Source organism: Aspergillus karnatakaensis, assembly GCF_047715665.1.
Source record: "Aspergillus karnatakaensis strain CBS 102800 unplaced genomic scaffold BJY04scaffold_87, whole genome shotgun sequence".
Taxonomy (NCBI): Eukaryota; Fungi; Ascomycota; class Eurotiomycetes; order Eurotiales; family Aspergillaceae; genus Aspergillus; species Aspergillus karnatakaensis.
Window position 1 is genome coordinate 110,534 of NW_027395799.1, and position 15,777 is coordinate 126,310.

Genomic DNA, 15,777 nt, shown 5'->3' on the forward strand with positions numbered 1-15,777 from the left:
GACGGTAGCCTGCTATTTACACATGCTCTAACGTAGAGCTAACGCGAGCACTGCCTGTCCGTTTATCTCTGGATGGTATACATCTTCCACGACACCATCTCATCCCCTTGATTTCACGAGCACTCGAACCCCCTTCGAATCCAATTTCGGAAACGGAAGAAAGAAGTCATGCCTGAGCTCAACATCACTACGATCGGTCCCGTACAGCTCAAAGTCAAAGTACCTGAAGAACGCAGCGAATACCAGGTATAGCTCACACCACGCAAGGCTAAATCAATCAGCAAAATACTTTCCGGAACGCAAATGAGAGGACAGAGGACACGTACTTAACGCCCAGACAGGACCTCGTGCCTTTTCCAAATCCGACGAAATATCGCTCCAACGGAGACCCATTTGCTGCCTTTGGTGAGCCGAGCCAGCGTTCTGGGATAAAAGATTTCGAGTCCGGGAAGATCTTCTCGTCGTGGTTGAGGAATGGAATAGTCATTGATATGGGCGTTCGTTCCGGGATCACCCATCCATTGAATTCGATGGGCTTGGATAGCAAGCGAACATTGCGCGAAGTGGTTGAGTATGATAGCCGGACTGCTTCTTTGATCACGGCTGTTAGATAAGGAAGCTTTTCCAACTCTGTCCATTCCAGCTCTGCACTGGGTCTTCCGGATTCGCATCCTGGCAGTGCGTTATCGAGCTCTTCTCGTAGTCGACCGAGAACTTGCGAATTGCTGATGAGGTAGAACATCCCGACAGTCAATGTCCACCCTGTTGTTGCAAGACCAGCACCAATAAGAAGCTGTGCTTCATCTTGGAGTCGACTGTCGGCCTTTTCTGATATTGGAAGATTGCCTTTGATAAGCTCTGAGAGGACTGTCTGTTTCTCAGGTTTCGTGTCCCGCTCCCCTGCGGCTATTGATGCTTTTATGTCGCGAATTTGTTGACCAAAATCCTAACACAAGGTAAGTGAGTGAGACATAGGTAAAGAATGTAAGAGCTGACATTTTGCATCCGGAAGATCAGAGCATACAACGGATCCACCCTCTCAATCCAAGACTGAGGCAGCGCATTCATAATCTTCGGCAGTAGGGGGAACTGCAGCGCCGTGTTCCCTGTGATACTCACACCAGCAAAGGGGTCATGCAGAATCGGTGTCCAATCCTCCTTGTGCAGCGAGTCATAATCGTGTCCGAAACAGTACTGCATGATGACATCTTCGCTGAAGGCCATGAACCCCCGGTGGATCGGCATAGGCTTATTAGCAGTCCGATAGTCCTCGACTCGGGTAATCAAAGTATCAAGCTTTCCACGGATAATGTCCTGAAGGCTCGAGATTCGCTGCCGTGAGAAAAATGGGTTGAGTGCGCCTCGTCGCACACGATGAAGATTGTCGGGTGCCGTGGTCAACACGGACGTGTCGTTCCCAAAACGACTTGACATCCAGGCATACTTGTCGACGCGCCCGGCCTTCGTGAAGACAGTTTCCCAAAGGTCCGCGTCGAGGAGGTGCAGCTCATCTGGAGCAATGCGAACGATGGGACCTACAATGGGCGATTAGGGTGGATTTACACGTCCAACAGCCGCAACGCACCGTAACGTTTATGCTGCTCCTCGATCCAGAAGATGAATTTGCCCTGCAGATAGACATCATAGTAGCACTCATGCCACCGGCTCAGGACTGCATATTTGGGACCAGGAAATTTCGCCAATTGGTGGAAGAAGAGTCGATACAGCCCAAGTCCGCCGATGTAGGCGAGATACACTAGGAATGCCACAGTTATCGCGGGGATAGGGTGGAGGTAGTCCATGAGGGGCCGCATCTTGGATCTCGTCTGTTATTCCTACACTCCGATCGAACGCCAGTGCCACGCCTGCCACGAGGTCGCCCGTTACTTATGGCGTTTCAATTAATTAAACCTGCGGGAACCATGCCATTGTCGCAGGATGAACCAGGTAATCTCCTTCCTAACGAGGCAATCACTCCGTTACAGAATGGCGGATCCTTCGGCTCGGCTGGTGAAGAAGCCTACCCCAGACGAGCAATCACCGTTCGTGATCTCCAGCCGAGAACCACACCATGGAAGACCGTCTGTTTTAGCCATGAAGGTGCACGCGGCTAATCCCGTCCCCCGCTCACGAGGTGGAGAACGCCAATTTGCGGCGCTGCAATGTGCTTCAATTCAACGAGTCGGTGTGATGTGATCCGACCACGCAGGTGTTCGTCGCAGTGGCCAGCGTCTCATGCTTATATGTGACACGATGCCCCTTCTTGTGCTATGCGTCTCCAGAACCTCATCCTGTCCGACATCTGTCCGTCAGGAGCAGGCAAAATGTCAGCGCAGTTCTCTCCCACGGGGTTCATCGAACCGGAAAGCAGTGACTCTGACTCGGCTCTCGCCGAAACGACCTCAACTGTCTATACTGAAAGTCTGCGCTCTAGTCTCCTCCTAAGTGTTCGCGAGAACGGCCGTGGCTACCACAAGTACTCAGCCGGTAAATACTACATCCCCGAAGATGAGCAAGAGCAAGAGCGTCTTGACATGCAGCACGAGATCTGCCTAATCTCGATGAGCCGTAAGCTCTACCTTTCACCGTTGGCGTTGAACGTCCAAAACGTCCTCGATATTGGAACAGGAACCGGTATCTGGGCGATCGACTTTGCGGATCAACACCCGTCGGCAAGAGTGATTGGGATGGACCTGAGCCCCATCCAACCATCATGGATCCCCCCGAATCTGAAATTCGAAATAGACGACTACGAGCAGACATGGACATACTCCCAGAAGTTCGACTTTATCCACGGGCGGATGTTATCCGGGTCGATCGCAGACGAACATCAGCTGTTCAAGCAGGCATACGACAATCTCGCGCCAGGCGGCTGGTTTGAATTGATGGACTTTTCCTTCCCTGTGCGCTCCGACGACGGCACGATGAGAGGAACAGCCTTTGAGACACTGAATGAGAGGATGATGGAGGGTCTACGCCGCGTCGGACGCGATGGTGCCCTCGCCGACAAGTACAAGACACTGCTGAACGAGACTGGGTTCGAGAACGTGCAGGAGGCCAAGTTCAAGTGGCCGCAGAACGCGTGGCCCAAGGACAAGCACCTCAAGACCATCGGGCAGTGGAATATGGTCAACACGTTAGATGGTTTGCACGGATTCTCAGCAAGACTTTGCATTCAGGTTCTCGGGATGACCGCGGAAGAGCATGAAGAGCTGCTGGCAGAGTGTCGAAAAGAAATCGTGAACCCGAAGATCCATTGCTACTGGTCAATGTAGGTCTCATATCGCGAGATCGTTCAGGTTGCTGACAATGTGACAGAGTCGTCGCCTATGGACAGAAGCCACTGGAGGCTTAAATGCGACACCAGAGCCATGACACGACTTATTTTGGAAGTGCTTCAAGACAACGCAATTACCAGGTGATGCGATGTCTTTCTTGAGCAGCGAGGAGACGGCCTCGGAGGAGTTCTTTTACTGATCGGCAGGCGCTGATTTTGCATGGTGTTCAGGGGAGTCGATCGTCTCCTGGTCTCGGTCGGCGCGTCGCCGTCCGGTTGAAGAAGGTCCTTCCATTTATAACGCAGGAACGAAGAAATGATAATGAAGCTTTTCTGGTGTGCGCCTTCAAGTAGCCGCTGACCCATATTCTCAAAAATAGTTGTAAGTTGAGGCCAAAATGCCCCCCGGAGCCCCCGCGCATCACGTGATCGAGCGTTTCCCAGAGAAAGGTTCAACAACAGGCAAGCCCATTCCCATCATTTTGAATCTGCTTAAGTAGTTGACTAGGTATATTACAAGCGTGTGAAGTCGCTTTAAATGTTAGAGTCCATCAAGTCATGCATTTTAGAGCTCCCCACTACCCCAAAGGAGGGCAGTTGGTGAGTCGTGATAAGAAGGGTGAGCATTATATATTTAGGGCTAATTCAACGGCCATTCCACGTCTTGTTCATTACCCCCCTTCAACCCACTCAGGCAGTCTAGACGACTCCAACAAGTATACCAAGCATACAGAGGGGATTATACGATCGTATCGTCTCTAGTTATACTATATTGTGGTGACCTTTGATGCCGGTCTCCGTAGACATTGTTTGCTCAAGGCACCGAGGCATCAAGGCAACAATGAGCACGACGCGTCCGCAGCTATAACGCGTCAACAAAACAATATCCAGGTGGTCTCTTAGACAACCGGAGTCAAGACTACGGATAATCATTTAAATGCGAAGCTATGAAAAGAGTCTTGTTGATCTGTTCCACCTATTCATTGACTAGCATGGGATTGAACCCTACTTTCACCCCCGGAAAGCTCATGCCTCTAGACAGCAATAGGCGTTGCTGCTGGTACCGTCGCGAGATTCGAAATCACGATTTCAGGAATCTCATTGCCGCTGCTCTCCTTGCCCTGACTCGTGAAGTTTGCTATGATAATTTAGAAAGGAAGGTTCAAGGACACGAAACAGGGTAAATCACTCACAAACAGCCCAATCCCCCGTCTCCAGCGACTGCAAATAAACGCTAAGATACGGCTTCTCCTTGCGATAGGAAAACGAGATGTACGCGTGCAGATTGTTCAGCGACGCATGGTTTGCATGGGGGCTATAGTTGTACAGAGTTAGTTTCGCTCAACTTCATCGGTAGGGAACCTACTAAAACGAGCAAATCTCCTCTTTATACCCCTCCGCCAACTCATCCCACCCCTGCCTCTTGAAGAAGGCGCAGAGCGCATCGGTAACGGCCATGTCGTTCATTCCGAATGTCGTCAGGTAGATCTGCGGCTCGGGCATCGGATCGTTGTGGTGGAGTGTGAAGTTCGCCATCAACGGGAGCTGCTCGTTGACTTCTGCGTCTAGAGGTAGAAACCCACCCGGGTAGGGGATGTGAGCGGTTGGTAGTTGAACGAGGGTCCATAGTTCGTGGAGGAGGTTGAGACCGGTTAGGGTTGAGGAGTCTTGACGACGCCCGCCGAGTGTCCACAGGTCGGTAACGGATTCCCAGGAGACGGTTTGTTCGAGGACGTAGATTTTGATTCGCGATTTGGTGGGCTTGAGCAGGTCGCAGGACATAAGGCGAGGGGTAGCTGTGTTGTTTTCCTTGAGAGCTCGGGCGTTGAGGTATTCTTCGAGGGTGGAGAGGGGTGGGAGGATGCTGGGGCAGGTCTTTGCGAGATCACGGACGGATGAGAAGATCAAGTCGTGGATGGAACGGCCTGTCGCGAGGGCTTTCAATGCTGGGTAGATGTATGTCTTTGTTACGAATGTGCCGTCTGGGTTCAGGTCCATGGCGAGTTTATTTTGTGTTCGGATGATATCGTCGCCGACGAGCGTGGAGTGGAGTTTCATTGATTCTTCAGTGTTGAGGGTTAAGTCGGCCTTGAGCTTCCTGAACCACTCGAGGTCAATCTTTTGGAGAGGCAGCAGGTGTGCGAGAGCATCCCAGATTGCATGTGTGTTGAAGGGATCCTCTGCCGTTCCTGTTAGGTTGTTGATAGGCTCATAGGTAAACCTCACAACTGATTGTGAGCAGTTGAGGCTCAGTTCAAAGGGCGTGCCATATCGGGTGAGAATGCTCATCCACCGCTCCTGTGTGCCGTCGACAGGGTAGACACCGAGAAATGGGATGATGCATTTTTTGTAAAACCCGAGGAATCTGTATTGTGCGTGGAGAGAATAGCGACCTGAGACCTGGAGCATTTGCGCAAACATCGGGGCTGTGCTGTGCCACCATAGCTTTTGATCCTGGTTGGGAAAGTCTAGAATTGAGCTGAGCGTTTGGTAGGCCTCCGCGTACGAGGCATTGTTGGCCGTTTCAACTGAGGACATTTTGCTGTAGATTTCTCTCGTGTGGGCTTTTGCAGTGTAGAAGAATGCAGATGGAGTGAACTAACAATGCAACTACAAGGTAGAATGCAAGGTAGAGGTTCAATCCACCTTTATACCTTCAGGGTAGTATGCAAATCAAAGCCCTCATACAGCGCCTCATCTTACTGCTTGTATACTAGCATGTATGTTTTACCAAAGCCCCCACGCCACGCTATGATAGGATAGATTAGGGCCAAGATCAGCTAGGCATATTCTAGAAGGTGGACGGTTACATCCGGGCGATGAACTTCCTCAGCCCGCCTGAATTCCCACATAAGAAGTCTCGGGGGTCATTGTAGCCGTATAATAATGGTCATTGTCATTGGAGAATTTCGGTTGCGATAAGGGATTGCGGGGCAGTGGAGAAGGAGAAGTCCTGGCAGGATGATACCTGCATCTCTTGTATATTTAAATCGCAACTTGCTATTGGTATCTTAAAGCAGTGTCCAGGTTCCTGCAGGCATGAGATTCCTCGGAATGTTCTGGATGATAGGATTGTGAGACGTATAGGCCTAGGACTGACAGACGACATTGCATGAATTGGGCTTATCATGGAGGGTGCTTGATCTTGATAATACATATGACACTTAGCATGCTGTATTCACTGTCTTGTTGCGCGATTAGGCACTGATCCGATCGCAGGATGTTGGGAGTTTCCCTTGTGAGGATTGGTTGCTAATACGTAAAAGCAAGTCTATCATGTCCAGTTGCTGCTTCCAGAGAGCATTATCTACCCCTAGATTTCTCGGACGAGAAAGCAAGATATAGTTGAATCTCAGGTGTGAAGTACCTCATGCCTTCAGACGCCAGCTTGTTATGTCTCCCGAATAATAATCTTATTAAATTCTAGCAGATTGCAGAGTTAACAGACTTGCTGCAGAGTTAATCTACAATGAGGAAAGTGGAATTAGTCGCGAAACTAGTCTCTAGCACAAGCCATGGCTCAGACAATGTGAGGAACGGCCCGGCGGACGGCGAAATTCAAATCAAATCAATATAGCTGGAATCCTACGGATCTCAAATCCAATAAGGAAGGTTGTTGAGGCTGAGGTCGCAAACTCATGCCTCGAGTGTATTTGCTCGGAATGATCACCAAGCGGCTTGTCTGACTGTATAAATATCACAAGAACTGGAGCTTGCAGGATTGGAGGCAATGATGAGCTTCAAGAAAAGCCAGACCCACAGTCTGCGCAAGTCAAGGTTGCATTTGGCTACAGTTGGGGGCCACGCGGTTGGAGTCGACTGCCCCATTTGCTTTGCACGCTCTCTAGAATGTAGATGGCTGCGACCGGTCTATGTCGGAGGCAGAGAAATCTGTGAGGCCCTACGCATCTAGCAGGGGTAGATGGTCTGATTCTCAACAGAGTCAGAGATTGATGCTGCCAGAGAGGCGAATCTCTTCTATTTGGCGCTTACGGTGGCAAGGACTGAACTAAATTGTCGACATGCATGAAGCCTCTGTCGACATTTCTCTTAGGTGAGACGTTATTCAGGCCTTTTGCATGATCTCGCGCTTAGAACCGGTCATCTTGCAGTTCCTCAGCTCGTGCTATCAAAGTTAGATTGTGCCCTGAATAGTCTCTGAAGGCGTTCTGTGGCTATGTTGGCCTGCCAAGGGGGCTAGTATCTAGTAGAGAATTCGAGCCACCAATCTCAGAGCTTAGAGGCAAGACAGTAGATATTAAGGTTGCACTCGATGTGAGACTCTGCATTGTGCACTGTGCAGCGCATTTTGCGAGCTCGACCGCGAATTCCTGGTTGAAGCGAGTTCCCAACTCTACCAGGGTCGCAGTCTATGCCGCCACCGAGAGCCGCACGGCGCAGATAACCCTCTGCCTCACCAAGTCTCTAATAGTAAGACAAGAGATATGGGTCTGAGACGCACTGCTCCTCGAGCCTCTTTCTGTTCTGTCTGCGGAAGGCATCTCTCAAACCCGTCAAGTTGGGTCGCAGAACGTTGGGGAAAGTGTAACCTCCGTCCTCGGTCACTTTCTCTTGCACTCTGGCTGGAACTTTTTGTATGTTCTCATACAGCGCTGCTTCACCACTCATCTGTCTCCGGAAGAACGTTACACACTACGTGCAGCGCCCATGTCGGAACTTGTATCTACTAGAGCTCATCGCACCGTTAAAGGCGGAAGGGTGTGAATCTACTCTCAAACAAAAAAAAAATAAGTCCATCCAGGTGCTTATGAAGGTGGTCTAGTGGGCTGAGGCCTACAAAAATCCATGTCTCCGGTACGGAAGGCGTGAGCGACTACGAAGAAGGACGATTGACAGCTGACTGAAAGAATGCTTGAGATCAAGGAAACATGAGATCATTACTTGGAGCTGAAGAGCGAATTGGGCCTACCACCAGCACTGGGCGCCCTGCGTCAGCCTGAGGGGTGGTAGGGGTTTCTATATAAGTGGCCATCGATTCATCAAGGAGACCACCAGGGTCCAGCGACGACCCCCAGCCCACCACCGGGCTCTGAAGCAGTACCATCAACCGATTCAAAATGACAAATTCCATCTTCATCTTCAGAGCATACTGCAGCGCGATGTAGCTTGTTTCCACCAGACTCGACATGCGAAACGACGTTCGACCAATGAATATCACCAGCAGCGAGAGGGTGTCGAGGCCCATGATAATTGCTTGCACAATGATCAATTGGATCATCACCTTCCGTCCGACCGAACCCTTTGCCCGCACAATCGAGTGGATCTGCTTGAGCGCTTGCACAAGGTATATCAGGCACAGGATAAACTCGCGGCCGATATAACAAGCAAACATGGATCGAGAGGCGGCAAGTATGGCGTGTTCGAAGCGCAAAAAGTCCTGCGTGACAGCCGCACACAGCAAGGTCGTGAAATACGGCGGCGTAAGAGGACGGTCGTCACGACGATGCCAGTCAAAATATAGAAAAGGAGTCGCTCGTTCCTATCCCCAGCTCCGTACTCAGGACGTAAAAGCAGATGAAGCCGTGAGTAGAGCGTCAGGATATGCGCGGTGATCATTGTCGGCGCCGTCAGCGCAATGCCCATTGTTGTTGCGCGGATGCCGCCCTTTTCGAGAATCTGAAGGGTCATAACGATCGTATACCCGGCGAGGGCGAGTGCTCCAGCCAGGATTGAATAAAAGTAAAGCCCGTTCCGGCGTTGAAAGAGATCAAGGATCCATAATAGGAGTTCAAGGGCGATATAGGCTGCTATCGCCGTGAGGGCCAGAGGGACATGGTCCCCTTCAGGGCGCATTGTGTGCAAAGAACGTGAAGGGTGAGGGAAACATGAGGGAGAGACTGTTGCAGAATGCACAACCGGACGAGAGCTGCGAGTAGGTGGGGATGACATCCCATCTATATCCTTGTCCTGCATCTACATTGGGAGCCTGGTGAGTGCTGCAACAAAGAAAGTCTATAGCTAGCTGCATGCGGGCCGTGCGAAGGATTTGGAATCGAGCTCCTATCCGAGCTAAATACTCTTTGGGAACACTTGGCTTGTGCAACGCGAGCCGTTGACCTTTTCCGTCTGCTGCCCAATTGCGCTTCCTTTGGGTTGGCTGGATTTTGGCATCCTGTTTACCGATGAGGTGGTTATTGACAGCCCTGGCGTTGCTACTGAAGTTTCCAGACACTTGCGGTGGGGTCATGCCTGCCCAGACAGTGATCTCCCTTGTCTGTAAGCTTAAACAGGAAGGAGCTTTTGGTTTCCATTTCATCTCTGCCATGATTGGGTGTATATATGGTGCTACCTCCCATCTGCCGTTCCCTGTTCATATGGATACAAATCCAAACGCTATGCCATTCAAGCCCTGGCTGGAGTATAAGAAAGCCCAAGAGCCAAAGGAAACTTTATTGTAACCTCGGGGCCATTGTGCCGAAGCCACTAACTGGACTAGCACATGAACTTTATCTTCATACTGACCCCATCCTGGAGAGAAATCAGTATGTGAGGACCTGATGCATCGGTTGGGGAGGTCGAATACCTATACCAATAGCTCAAGAGCCACACGTAGATGAGCTTATTGCAAGGATGAGCAGGGGGCTATGTCTGTTTCAGATGGTGCTGACATTGTGTCACGAGAGTGGGCCTCGCGAGATCTGTATACCCCGTAGAATGGTGCCTGACGTTGGGGCGAGCTTGGGGTGTTGGGACAGCGGACAGGGGATGGTTCGTCACTCGTGCAGTGGAATTTGGGAGATGTGCAACTCTGCCCTGCTTCGTTTGGTCTATGGGCCCGGGCCGGGGCGAAGAGGGGTCTAGAGACAAAGAACTTCTGGAGACTCCTACTGTATAGGGTTAGATTGGTCTCGAGGAGCACATGCCACATGGAGGTGGCTGTGTTGGCACTGCCGCTGTGCTAAGAAACAGCCGTTGTGGAAAGAGGCTCTTGGAGGCAAATATCAACCTTCTCCGTGACTCCAACTCTCGCAACTGTTCTTCAAGAAAGCCATATCGAGTTCAAAGTAGACGACCTGGCAGCAAGACAGTCGCTGATGCCGAATATAAATCTCCACAGCCTGGTGGCCAATTCGAAGACAGCATGACGACGAAAGTAATAGGCTTAGTACGCGTCAATAGCACCCGACTCGTGAGTGTTTGTCAGGGAACGGATCTACCGGGACGGGCAGCGGGGTCCAAATCAATTTGTGCTATCGAGTATATACTTGCTGTATACCTTGGCCTTGAATGCGCGCCTGCGCCTCCGTATCCAGACAAAGCCCAACTCTCTGACTACTTGCCGTAGTCGTCGACGCCTCACCAATACTCACAAACCCCAGTGACGAATCCAGGGCCACGACCGGACTCGTCAACAAAAGAATCAACCGATTGAGGATTACAAACTCCATTTTCAGCTTCAACATGTAGAGGAATGACATGACACTCGTCAGGAGCGTCTCAGTGATGTGCATCCTCCCCCCAACATAATTGATGAGCAAGTAAAAGATATCCAGAATGATCGCGATCACTTGAATCGTTATCAGCTGCAGCATCACCTTCTGTCCCACCTTGCCCTTCACCCGGATAATCGGGTGCAGCTGCCTGAGCGCGCAGACTAGATATACTCCATACAGGAAGAACTCGCGCGCAATATTGAGCGTGAATGATATTCGAGACACCCAGAAGCCGCCACGGAGCTGCCGGTGGTTCAGGTATGTTGCGGCGGCCACCACGGGCCCGCAGAAGATGACGCTTGAGACGATGACCATGATGAGGATGCCGCGGAGGAGGCGCGGGTGCTGGGCGCTGGAGCCAAACTGCGGACAGAGAAGCAGGTGGAGGCGGGAGTAGAGGGTGAAGGCGTGGCCGGTGGTAAGGCAGGAGACGAAGATCGAGAAGGCGATACCGGCGCCGATGCCGTAGTGTGCTGCAGCGTAGATCTGGAGAAAGCACATTATAGTCCAGCCGGTTAAGCCGATCGTCGCGATGAGCATGGAGTAGAAGTAGACGCCGTCACGTCGGTGGAAGATGTCGAGAAGCCATATGAAGAGCTCGAGGCAGTTGTAGGAGGTTATGGAAAGAAAGACCGGGGTGGCTATTGCCTGGGTAGATGCCACCATCGCTGCGCTGAACCATTCTCCCTGCAGGGAAGAGACAAGAAAAGAGAAGGTTACTCAATTGTCAGGAAGTGTCAGTAGTTGCAGGATAGTTGCAAGGAAGGTGGACAGAAGATCAGTTTCATCAGGGGTGTTTCTTTGTCTCGGGGTTGTTCTGTCTAGATGCTGCATGGCGGAGCTCGGGGAAGCTGTCAACAAAGAAAGTCTGACTGATTCTGAAGCGAGTGCAACCCTAGCATGAATCAGGACTCGTGTTCGAGGCAGCTCCTTCGAATCCCCTGCTGCAAGATGGTTGGTTGAGGGTCGTCCGCATCCGGCGATGATCGGTCCAGAGACGAGTCTAGACAAGAACCAGCCTCTTGGCTCCGGAGATACGGCTACCCTAGGCTGGATATCCGAATTGCTGAGATATGGAAAGTTGCTTTTTCTTTGGTTGCAATTGCCGGCGTGATTCATGTGCGCGTGGCGACAGCCAGATGTCTCCATTACCTTGGACCACCCAACCCGCGTTTTGCCCAACGCTTCTGTTCTCAGTCGTACCGATAAGAAGACGTAGTTGGTAGTAGAGAGCAGCTATATTTCAGGCTCAAGGTCGTGCCATGCAGAAGCAACGGGATGGCTGTATTAAACAAGCATATTGGGAAAAGCAGCTTCAATATGCCTCACGCCACAGCTCCAATCGTCCGTGCAACTGCTCGACCAGTATACATTCGACAGGACCCATCTCATTAAGGCTTCTCATCTCAGCCTTAAGCATACGGCCCGAGTTGTAAAAGTTGAACTAGTGCCCTAAACACCAGCCACCGCACATATCGTCCAAGTCAGGATCGGGGTCATATTCATGAGAACGAGCGGGCGGAGAGATGAAGACAGGCAGCGTCGCCTCAAGGAGGGATCCTAGTATTTTGACTATATCAAGCAATGTGGAGAAAGGTTAGCTCTCCGGAATTCTCTCGATCCTAGTCATCCATGGACTTGCGCATGCAATGAAGGTCTACATTGTTTGAATTCTTTTAATGAGTTCTATGATGAAGCAGGCCGCTGGAACACGCATGTTCAGCTATGCTAATCATCCAAATCATTAAGTTTCTGCCTGTTGCCCTTGGGTTCCTGTGATTTCATCGGCCATGCAACCCGACGAGCAAGTGAGCCGGGTGGGAGAATTCGGTTTAATGAGACCAGCTCGTCAATGGAAAGGTAAACTCGAGGATAGAGTGATCCAGGGAGGTTGGCGCCAAGTTTCAAATGATCGCTTCGCGAGGATTCGTGTACCATCGCTTCAGCATGGCCACGTTTACCTGAGGAGGTAATACATCCCTGGAGGGGACCGGATACTCGGAACCACAGGCAGGGTATTCTCACAACGTTGACCTGTCTGTTGATGGGATTCTACCGGAGTCATTGCACCTGCTCGCATCGATTGATTCCGTCGCCGCCTATGAGTCTCTGCAATTGTATGTGTCTGATATCCGCCGACTCTTGTGTGGACCATTGTCCTCGTCTCCCTCACCCCCCTTGTATCGTCTTTTCGTTCCGGGACTGGTGGTATCATTCGCATGCTTGAACAGATCCGATGGATTAGTGCCTAGTAGTTCGTTCATGAGCCGGCCAGCAAAGGTATCGTAAGGTTTGGATGGGATCATCTTCCGACGAATGGTAGGCCATGTTCTGGGCATTGCCGCGGTCTTTAGGTTTCGGAGCGCATCAAGAACATCAGCGTTGATCTCAGCCTCGCACAAGAGTACCAGTTCCAGATCTAGGACGTTCGTTGCCAGGAGCCGAGTCTGCGGGGAACACAACTCAGTATTGATAAAATGATCGAGCGGGTAATCAACGCACCTTGCAAGTTTAGGAGATTTCCGTTGTTGACGCTGCGCCATAGCCAGGAGAGTAAAAAGGAAAATCGGGTCTTTGGTCCAATCCTTTGGTGTTGCAGAGTCAAGGAGTTCTAGATACCGACCAGGTACCTTGCTTGCTCGGGCACGACCCGCGCAATGTCTCCAGCGGGCCCCATTGATACTGGGATAATGTATGTAACCTATCATGTCGGAGGCGAGATACGTGGTTTCATGGCGATGGAACTCGTGAAAGAGGGTGCGGTGGATTAGCCGGCCTTGAAGGAAGAAGTAGGAGCCGCGCCTGTTCGGTCCATTAGCACATGTTCACCAAGGTGTGGACAATCTCTTACCTAAAGAGTGTAAACCCGCCCTTTGTGCGCAGCAGAATCTTGGAGAGAGAACGCAGCTTGCCTTCCGGACTTAGATTCCGAGCTAGGTTTTCAGCCAAAGCTGCGTCCTCGGAGGAGGTGGAGGAGGTGGAGGAGGTGGAGGTCTCAAGATCATCAAAGTGGCAGCCCAGCGATTCGAGATGGCTCAAAGTCCACAGTAAAGGATGATCTAGAAGCTCACGTCGGCGACGAACAAGCTCAAGCAGTGGAGCCTGGTCCATTGGCCAAGACGGCATGCCATTGCAAGATGGATGGGTGGATGGATTAAAAAACACAAAAGGTGGTCGCGAAACGCGCGATCGCCGCTACTGTCGTGTCTCACCGCCTTTCGAGGCAGATTCCTCCCCCCGGCTGGTGCCTGGGGTACCCACAGTTACCCCAGAGTCGATTCCACCATGTCTTTGCCTTACCCACCATACTTTAGCTCTACTACCACCAAGTCAGTCTTCAATTCTCGCTTCGAAGCCGAGAATGGCAAGATTTTAAAGAGAGTCGAGCTTTCCGCCGCCAGTTCCTGGGGTCGGCCCCACATGCTTGCCTGCCGTGTTGTTCGACAGGACCTTCAAAGTAACTTGCTTCCAATTCTTTCTCTAACCCCATCGGATCGTGACTTCAAGTCCTTGCCCAAGGAAATCAAGTCCTTTTTGCAAGGCGGGAGCAAAGCCGGGGTGGAGGATTCCGCGTCGCAGACCACCGTGTAGCGATTTTGGAAGCCAAAACTCAGTTCCAAAGGATGAAAAATGGCCAGCCAGTCATCTCAGATAGGAGTTTTGCACAGATGGTTTGCGAAGCACTAGCGGCGAGGCTGTCAGCTACCGACATTACCGACGATTCACGAGCAAGGTGAGACCGATTTTTCATCCTCCACGGCTTCTCTCTTCCTGTCAACCTAGGGCCAGGCTAACCCTTGTGGCAGTGTTATAGTATCTAACTGTACAGAGCACTACATGTGCTCTCTTCAAATGGATATCCCCCATGCTTATATCATGGATTTCTAGTCCGACACGCCCGAAAAAACGCTGAACGTGTTTTCGACGCCTTCGTTTGATCTCAGTCAGAAGAGTGGAAGGGAGGGTGTGTTGATGAATCATATTGGGATCATGCGTCGGGCAATACACCTTGGTCCTGCGCTATAAGTGTCAAAAAGTACCCTTGTCCAGTCAACTCTTCAGCAATTGCTTTCAGTACTGACTATTTCTTGCCGGCTTATATCATTGAATTGACCAGTCATCGATCGCTCCTTATGTTTGATCAATTCCAATTACATAAGATAATGCGCTGAGCTGGGACTTGTATAACTTCTGGGCTTTCGGTGGACTGCCGGTTTGGAGACAGTTCATAGATTCGTGTTGCATACCTCTGAGGGCGTTTCTGCCTCTGCGATGAATGTTTGCAGGGATTACATCTCGGAGCCTCCTTTATCGTACAGGGTCTCCTCTGTGTCTGACTTTAGTTTACTTCGTCTGCGCAAACGACTCGCGTCCGTAGATGGCTAGAAACCGACCTGTGGAGTTCAATCTTTCTTGGCTCCTTTCTCTTAGAGAGCAGGGTATTATGAGCCTGACACTCAGGAACCAATCGGCGTAATACCCCGATAGGGCTGTAGAAGGCAGGAGATTGGGCTCTCAAGGGCTGGCTAGGATTGCTCCTCATAACCTGCAGTGTGGTTGCACACGGTAACAAATCCGCAACAACTCGCTAATGCACATATCTAAACGAGATAACCTGCTGCTCGCCCAATCGGCGACTGAGAACTCCACCCTCCGTGCTTTGATCCTCCCGCTCCTCCTCGTCCATCCTGCGGTTCTCCCTTGCCAAGTACCACTTAATGACGAGTGCCATGACAGCACAGAGCAGACAAGCGCCACTCATGATGCCCCCGCCCGCATAGTACCTTGGCTTCTGGGAGTCCGGGAACATATACGAAGTATAGAAGTGGGCAACGCCGGCACCCATGAGGTTCATTATGGCGAGGGCGGCGGCGCGCTTGGCGCGTGGGCGCGGGAGTGACGAGCTGAGCCAAGAGACACAGAGGTTGTACGGGGAGTAAGAGCCTGCAGTCATGAGGAACATGCTGAAATAGCGGCCGCCGGTGGTGGGGATGAACATTGCCTGTTTTCTGTCAGTACTCTGTTCGTACGTTTGGATTGGGGGGG

The 15,777-nt window shown here is 51.3% G+C and overlaps 9 protein-coding genes across 9 annotated transcripts; 3 read left to right on the forward strand and 6 right to left on the reverse strand.

The window, feature by feature from the left end:
• Window positions 1-38: 38 nt before the first annotated feature.
• On the reverse strand, window positions 39-2,096 carry BJY04DRAFT_232870 (cytochrome P450; the record flags this gene model as incomplete). The annotated part of the gene is made up of 5 exons (XM_073719831.1): window positions 39-268; window positions 327-946; window positions 997-1,535; window positions 1,586-1,756; window positions 2,042-2,096. The coding sequence occupies 5 exons, from the start codon at window positions 2,094-2,096 to the stop codon at window positions 100-102; spliced, it is 1,554 nt and encodes a 517-aa protein (XP_073565030.1). The 3' UTR covers window positions 39-99.
• Window positions 2,097-2,324: 228 nt separating this feature from the next.
• On the forward strand, window positions 2,325-3,355 carry BJY04DRAFT_232872 (class I SAM-dependent methyltransferase; the record flags this gene model as incomplete). The annotated part of the gene is made up of 2 exons (XM_073719832.1): window positions 2,325-3,271; window positions 3,319-3,355. 2 exons carry the CDS (start codon window positions 2,325-2,327, stop codon window positions 3,353-3,355), a joined length of 984 nt encoding a protein of 327 aa, XP_073565031.1.
• A 584-nt stretch (window positions 3,356-3,939) lies between these two features.
• Window positions 3,940-5,598, reverse strand: dmaW (tryptophan dimethylallyltransferase fgaPT2). The gene is made up of 3 exons (XM_073713223.1): window positions 4,644-5,598; window positions 4,471-4,592; window positions 3,940-4,415 (listed from the first exon to the last, which is right to left on the reverse strand). Exons 1-3 carry the CDS (start codon window positions 5,564-5,566, stop codon window positions 4,312-4,314), a joined length of 1,149 nt encoding a protein of 382 aa, XP_073565032.1. The 5' UTR covers window positions 5,567-5,598; the 3' UTR covers window positions 3,940-4,311.
• Window positions 5,599-7,573: 1,975 nt separating this feature from the next.
• BJY04DRAFT_202598 (uncharacterized protein) lies at window positions 7,574-8,871 on the reverse strand. The gene is made up of 2 exons (XM_073713224.1): window positions 8,156-8,871; window positions 7,574-8,092 (listed from the first exon to the last, which is right to left on the reverse strand). Exon 1 carries the CDS (start codon window positions 8,628-8,630, stop codon window positions 8,157-8,159), a length of 474 nt encoding a protein of 157 aa, XP_073565033.1. The 5' UTR covers window positions 8,631-8,871; the 3' UTR covers window positions 7,574-8,092; window position 8,156.
• An 876-nt stretch (window positions 8,872-9,747) lies between these two features.
• BJY04DRAFT_202600 (uncharacterized protein) lies at window positions 9,748-10,118 on the forward strand. Its single transcript, XM_073713225.1, has 2 exons — window positions 9,748-9,766; window positions 9,822-10,118. Exon 2 carries the CDS (start codon window positions 9,869-9,871, stop codon window positions 10,097-10,099), a length of 231 nt encoding a protein of 76 aa, XP_073565034.1. The 5' UTR covers window positions 9,748-9,766; window positions 9,822-9,868; the 3' UTR covers window positions 10,100-10,118.
• A 282-nt stretch (window positions 10,119-10,400) lies between these two features.
• On the reverse strand, window positions 10,401-11,397 carry BJY04DRAFT_224295 (uncharacterized protein; the record flags this gene model as incomplete). Its single annotated transcript, XM_073717918.1, has 2 exons — window positions 10,401-10,451; window positions 10,504-11,397. The coding sequence occupies 2 exons, from the start codon at window positions 11,395-11,397 to the stop codon at window positions 10,401-10,403; spliced, it is 945 nt and encodes a 314-aa protein (XP_073565035.1).
• A 1,433-nt stretch (window positions 11,398-12,830) lies between these two features.
• Window positions 12,831-13,842, reverse strand: BJY04DRAFT_224296 (uncharacterized protein; the record flags this gene model as incomplete). Its single annotated transcript, XM_073717919.1, has 2 exons — window positions 12,831-13,533; window positions 13,583-13,842. The coding sequence occupies 2 exons, from the start codon at window positions 13,840-13,842 to the stop codon at window positions 12,831-12,833; spliced, it is 963 nt and encodes a 320-aa protein (XP_073565036.1).
• A 166-nt stretch (window positions 13,843-14,008) lies between these two features.
• BJY04DRAFT_202603 (uncharacterized protein) lies at window positions 14,009-15,033 on the forward strand. Its single transcript, XM_073713226.1, has 3 exons — window positions 14,009-14,464; window positions 14,538-14,767; window positions 14,826-15,033. The coding sequence occupies exon 1, from the start codon at window positions 14,017-14,019 to the stop codon at window positions 14,320-14,322; it is 306 nt and encodes a 101-aa protein (XP_073565037.1). The 5' UTR covers window positions 14,009-14,016; the 3' UTR covers window positions 14,323-14,464; window positions 14,538-14,767; window positions 14,826-15,033.
• A 161-nt stretch (window positions 15,034-15,194) lies between these two features.
• On the reverse strand, window positions 15,195-15,536 carry BJY04DRAFT_202605 (uncharacterized protein). The gene has a single exon (XM_073713227.1). It carries the CDS (start codon window positions 15,491-15,493, stop codon window positions 15,320-15,322), a length of 174 nt encoding a protein of 57 aa, XP_073565038.1. The 5' UTR covers window positions 15,494-15,536; the 3' UTR covers window positions 15,195-15,319.
• Between the last annotated feature and the right edge of the window lie 241 nt (window positions 15,537-15,777).